At 54.3% G+C, this 6436-nt stretch overlaps 1 protein-coding gene across 1 annotated transcript in view; it reads right to left on the bottom strand.

The window, feature by feature from the left end:
* Nucleotides 1-6436, bottom strand: part of CFAP46 (cilia and flagella associated protein 46) — a 122997-nt gene that overhangs the window by 115156 nt on the left and 1405 nt on the right. The window contains 6 exon segments of the mRNA XM_017893795.1: nucleotides 993-1087; nucleotides 1576-1699; nucleotides 2677-2841; nucleotides 5093-5157; nucleotides 5642-5773; nucleotides 5994-6208. Coding sequence (XP_017749284.1) covers nucleotides 993-1087; nucleotides 1576-1699; nucleotides 2677-2841; nucleotides 5093-5157; nucleotides 5642-5773; nucleotides 5994-6208 — 796 coding nt within the window.

Below are 6436 nucleotides of genomic sequence, written 5' to 3'. Positions count from 1 at the left end.
CATCCAAACACACCACGATCTCCTCACTCCCCTCAGCCCCCAAATACACCGTGATCTCTTCACAGCCCTCGGCATCCAAACACACTGTGATCTCTTCACTCCCCTTGGCATCCAAACACACAGTGAACTCTACACTCCCCTCGGCATCCAAACACACCATGATCTCCTCACTCCCCTCAGCCCCCAAATACACCGTGATCTCCTCACTCCCCCCATCATCCAAACACACCGCGATCTCCTCACTCCCCTCAGCCCCCAAACACACCATGATCTCCTCACAGCCCTCGGCATCCAAACACACTGTGATCTCCTCATTCCCCTCAGCCCCCAAATACACCGTGATCTCCTCACTCCCCTCAGCCCCCAAATACACTGTCATCTCCTCACTCCCCTCATCATCCAAACACACCACAATCTCCTCACTCCCCTCAGCCCCCAAACACACCATGATCTCCTCACAGCCCTCGGCATCCAAACACACTGCGATCTCCTCACTCCCCTCAGCCCCCAAATACACTGTCATCTCCTCACTCCCCTTGGCATCCAAACACAACACGATCTCCTCACTCCCCTCAGCCCCCAAATACACTGTGATCTCCTCACAGCCCTCAGAATCCAAACACACCGTGATCTCCCCACTCCCCTGGGCACCCAAACACACCGTGATCTCCTCACTCCCCTCGGCATCCAAACACACTGAGATCTCCTCCTACAAGCTCTTTCTGCACTTGGCTTAAAGCCCTCTCCCTTCCGTGGCCTCACTGGCCTCTCCTCCGTGCTGGGAGGGAGGCAGGGCCACGGAAGGATTGGGGGTGGCCTTCGGATCCCCACACCCTGAGGTGTCCCAGGCTCCCACTCTCCAGCTCCACTCCCTGCAACTCCAGACTCACAGGCCCCTGGACACAGGACCTCCCCCCATGGAGGGGACAGAGCTCTCCCAAGCCCAGCACTTGTGAAACTCATTATTTGCTCTCCCTCCCAAAATGACTTACGCTTTTAGCATATTAATATAGAAAGTGACTGACAGGCTAATGGAATTTTTCTTTTCTTCCTTTAACTGAAGTTCGTCCATTAATTCATGACGAACCTGTCATAAAATGGAAGAGATTATTAATCTGGATTCAAACAATTAGGTAGAGGTTCAGATTTTATGTCTAGATTTTATTTTCTCATTAATTAAATTTTGTATCTAGTTTTTCAGATACAACTTAAGCTGATTCCCCATATGTCAAAATGAATCGCTGATGAATGCTTTTGGTACATATTCTTGTAGTAATTACTTATATCTTTGTGAATTTTCTATTAACTTCACAAAAATTCAAAGCTATTACAAAGGAAAAATTCAAAGAGTGGCAATAAAGGCAAAGACCCTGTTTTGCTTTCGGAATGTCACAGTTCTATACAGTGGATGAACCGCTATCTCTTTTCAATATGTTTATATATTTCTGTTCATGTATCTATGCATATATATTTTTATATCTCTCAGCAAACTTATGTAATTTCTATGCAGTTTTCTCAACAATGACTTTTAAGAAAAGTACTTCTTATGTCTCTATTTCTAACACGCTGATTTACCATAACGGAGAACATCTGCCGGTATTTCTGCGGTACGTGAGACTTGATGAACGGAGCTGCAGTGGAGCAGAACCTGGCAGCCTCCTCCTTTCTTCCAGCTTGCAGATAACACTCCAGAAGTTCCCTAGATAACAGAAACACGCCACTGGTCAACCTGGTTGAAACTGTTTTCTCCTCTCTGATAACCAGGCTATTAAACCATTACATATTTTGTGTTTCACAAACTTTAAAAGCTACCCCGCGGTCAGCTTCTTCAGCCAGAACCAGGCCATGTGGCTCACCGGCAAGGGCCAGCAGGCGCCAGACAGCTCATTACTGCTAGCACCAGGGCATTTTGAAATGAAAGATCTGTATTGATATTCTTCAAAGGTTCCCCAAAAGGCCATATAGCAGGTAACCCACACCTGCAGGCTCTGGGTTCGGGGTCAAGGAGGGCCACTCTGGAGCTGGCACAGCTGGGATCCTCACTGGGGACATCTACCCGTCCCCGGCCTGCACAGAGAGCTCCACAGACACTCAGGCCCATTTCCTTTCCGTCACCCGGCACAGTGACCGAGGCATTGGTGACAGTCTGCAGTGACCCCCCAGGGCTAAGGCCAGGCAAGGCCAGCCTGCCCCGTGTGCCCCAGCTTCCTCGCAGGGCCGCCTGGGCTCCGGATGTGCTGACTCTGCTTAGTTTTATGCTGTTAAAACACCTACTGCATTAATATTTTAAGAGCTAAGATTTTAAAATCGGGAGCCAGGCTGGGTGGCGCAGGGTCACATCTGCTTTGTCGTGAGTCTAAAGACAGTATCTTGTTCTGTTGTCATAACCTCATAACCAGGGCACGGCAAACGTCATCTACAGATTTTGGAAACAACCTTCAGACAAGACACACAGAAACGTGTGACTGTGGAGAAAACGCACATGGAGCGTGCCCCAGTGATGTGGAACTCCCATCCACCCCGCCAGGAGAAGGGGTGGTGGCCTCAGAGTCACACATGGAGCGTGCCCCAATGATGTGGAACTCCCACCCGCCCCGCCGGGAGAAGGGGTGGTGGCCTCACAGTCAGAGGGCAGCCCACTGGGAGGCCACGGAGGGCACGGTGAGCTCAACTCACAGCATCAGCTCGGCGTGCCACTCCTTGTCTTCCTCCTCGGTCTGACTCAGCACGTTTACAATTTGGGAAAGGCTGGGGATCAGATGGTGGCGATATCCAGGCTCGAGGAATGGCCTCACCATCTGCCAGTAGAGGACTGATGCATTGTATACCAAAAAGTAATACCTACGGCACAAGCAGAGAACGTGGAGAACGCGGTCAAAGCCCAGCCAGCCCAACCTGCAAAACCAAGGGGCCGCTGTGTCTCCGGAGTCCCTCCCAGGAGGGGCCTCAGGTCCTCTCCCAGCAGACGGCAGCAGCTCCATCTGAGAAGCTTTGGCCCAGCCTGAAGGAGCACCAGGATGCAGAGCCCTTCCCTGGGACAGCCTTGGGCGGCTCTGCATCCAACGTGCCATGGCTCTAGTGCAGGCCCAGCTGTGATGACCCGGCCACAGGCTCCCGAGTCCAGACCAGGGCCTCCTTTATCAATCATTCCACAAACTGATCGGCTCCCCTCCCATGAAAACACACCACGGACCAAGGCCTCCTCTGGCTCTCAAGGGATAGACAAGAATGGGCAAGGACAGAGGGAATCAAGGAAGGCTTCCTGGAGGAGGTTACATGCCTGCCGTGACCTGAAAGATGTCAGGAGGTAGCCAAGACAGTAGTAGAGGAAAAGAAGGTCAGGCAGATGGAAGAGAAGGGAGGAACCTTTGGGAAACAAAGTTTCTGTCTGCCAGCACAGAGTGTGAAGTGGAGGAGGGTGCACTGGAAGACTAAACAGAGACCCCTCTCAGGGGTCTGGGCCTCTCCCTGGGCAGCAGGGAGCCATTGCAGGGACTGAAGTAAGGGAATCCGGGCCCATCTGCCTTTCTCACTCTAGGGCCACTCCACAGCAGGGCAGGCCAGCTCTGCTCTGTAGGGCCTCCGTGCCTGGTGGTCCTGGGCTGGCCACCAGGTGGACTAGCACTGCTCAATGCCCAAGCGGGAGGAGGACGCCAGGGTGGCTGTGGCAAGCCCACTCCTCTGAGTTTACTCAGAGCCACCATGTGACCCTGGGACAGGACTCATCTTGTTTCCAGGTTTTCAGGAGAGGAGTGGAGGTGCAGGGTGCCCTGACCAGATGGTCACGCCTGCCTGAGTCAGAGGGGTTGCCATGGGACTCCAGCGGCCTGCTGCTTCTCCCTGGATGCTGCACCTCGAAAGGAACCCATCTCCTCCCTGTAAGTGGCTCTCCACAAATCCCCACTGTGGCCTCCACATGCCCGTGGTCGGGCTCAGTCTCCTGTCCCACTGCCACTGCCCTGGACAAGCCAGTGCTGCCCTCTCTCTCCACACAACCTGGCCCTTTCCCAAAGATGATCCTGACCTCTGGCAAGGCTCTGTCACCCCATGGTCCGTCCACGGTGCCCCCGAGGGTCCTGGAGCAGAGCAGCCTCCTTCCCGTGGTACCCACCACTCCCGTGTCACACCTCCCTCGGAAACACCCCTTGTCTTCAGAATCTGTGGCTTGAGATGGGGCCTCCCCGTCCCCATCCCCATGCAGGGAGGATCTGTTGGGCTGGGCCCTACATCCCCAGCACGTGCATCAGAGTGTGACCAGAGAGGGCCACCAGCAGACAAGCAGGCCGATGTGGGTAGAATGGACCAGGGAACCCACAGCTTCTATTTAAATCTCCAAACATTGATCCTATTCAAATATATGATATATATTCAAACAAATATGCTTGAAACTGCCAAGCTTGCACAAAAACTGATTTGCATAGGATATGAATCAGTTTTGTGCAAGCTTAACAGTTTCAAGCATGATATTTGTTTTTGTGCAGAAAGCACTGATTTTGTAGAAAGTTATGCTGGAGTCACCTCCGCAGGGACAGCGGCCTTGGCCAAGTCGTCTGCTAGGGGGCAGCAAAGGCACACCAGGCCGAAGAAGGAACCCTGGGGAAGGAGCCGGGCGCCCTGGGGGTACACCAAGGGAGGCCCTGGAGAAAACAGATTCTTCTTCTTTTTTTTTTTTTTTTTTTTTTTTTTTTCTTGAGACGGAGTCTCGCTCTGTCATCCAGGCTGGAGCGCAGTGGCGTGATCTGGGCTCACTGCAACCTCCACCTCCCGAGTTCAAGTGATTCTCCTGCCTCAGCCTCCCCAGTAGCTGGGATTACAGGCGTGTGCCACCACGCCCGGCAAAAAACAGACTCTTCACAGCCATCTAAAATCACAAAAACCGCCGAGTGCAGAAGAGGCTGTGACTCGGAATTCTGCATGAATGTGACCTAGTCCACACGCTAACGAGATAAGGCAGTGATCACACGTGCGTGAAAATCACAAATCACAAACGAGGGGAAAACCCACAGTTCAAATAAATACACCCACTTGGTAAGTTCTGGCTCTGAAGTCTTTCACCCGGTCAATGAGAAAAGACCACTTCAATTTCGCCTACCTCGGTTCTCCTTTGGCAAAGTTTATGGCCTTCATGTACTGAGTCACGCAATTTTCAAATTCCTCCTAAGGCAACATAAAGAAGCACAATTAGACTGAAACACTGACCCCTGCTCATTGCCCTGTCTGCAGATGCCACGGCTCCTTCATGGTTGGCCTGGTACCCCCCGTGTATCCACAGGTGACAGTGTGGCAGACAGCCTGAGTGTCGTGGCGAGGTCGTGGACCTGCACCAGGGTTCCCGTCCCACAGACACAGCGAGGCATCAGAAACCACAGTGCCTGTGCTCCAGCACGGCCACCCCACCCCAGCTCCCCTCTGCCCACTCGGGGCAGCTGCAGGCGCAGATGCCACAGAGACCACGCTGCTACGAGGCAAAGGTCCAGGGGTCCTGCGTGTCAGATACCACTACTTGAGCAAAAAGCATGAACGGGAAATGGTGCAAGCTTCGTGTCACTCTGGAAATTAATTCCTTCACTACCCTAAGAACGATTTAAAGCCTGGTCTAGGCTGGCACCGTTCTGGAGAAGGGGCACAGGACACCTCTCACCAGGTTTTCTGCCGACTTCGGGGCACACATCTGCGCCCTGCACAGGTGCGCTCGGCCCAGAAACTGGGTGATGGGCGCCTTCACCTTGAAGTACATTTGGATGCAGTCCTCGCTCACCTCCGGCTGCCCCATCTGCAAAAGACCACCACCACGGAAGACCGCAGACCTGGAGGCGGTGGCCTCACTGCCCAGAAACACATGGGGCCGCTTTCGGAACAGGCCCCAAGCACAGGTGCAGCCTGTTTGCAGCCTGTTCGCCTCTCCCCAGCCCCACTCTGCCCCACTAGACACCCAGAGGCCCTCCCTCTCCCTGTCAAAGCTGCCCTGACCGAGGATCCCGGGAACTAGTTACCTTGAGGGCCTGCTCTGCACACAGAACAAACAGGTCTGGGCTGAAGCTCTCTGAGGGGTCAAACTCCGATTTCCCTAGGTTGGCCGATTTGATCAACTCATAGGCCTTCTTCAAGGATGCAGCATCTGTCCCAAACAGGTGGTTGAGGAAGGTTTGGTCACTGGGCTGGGAGAAGTGAGCCGGAGAACGCGATCCCGAAGGCCCCAGGCAGCCGCCTCAGGCCCCGGCCACAGCACCAGTCGCCGCCAGGGAGCAGCGGTGTGGGCACCTTCCTGGATATTTGCCCTGGTCAGACAATCGGGAGGTGGGAGGCTCCGGCTGTGGTCCTCGAGGGGTCACCCATCTGGTGGGCTGGGATGAGAGGGTCCGGGGCCTCCCCGGGGCGGGGGTCGTGGCGGGTCCGGGGCCTCCCCGGGGCGGGGGTCGTGGCGGGTCCTGGGGCC

Source organism: Rhinopithecus bieti, unplaced genomic scaffold (assembly GCF_001698545.2).
Source record: "Rhinopithecus bieti isolate Rb0 unplaced genomic scaffold, ASM169854v2 scaffold_24263, whole genome shotgun sequence".
In the NCBI taxonomy this organism is placed as follows: Eukaryota; Metazoa; Chordata; class Mammalia; order Primates; family Cercopithecidae; genus Rhinopithecus; species Rhinopithecus bieti.
This window is presented reverse-complemented; position numbering and strand designations above follow the sequence as displayed.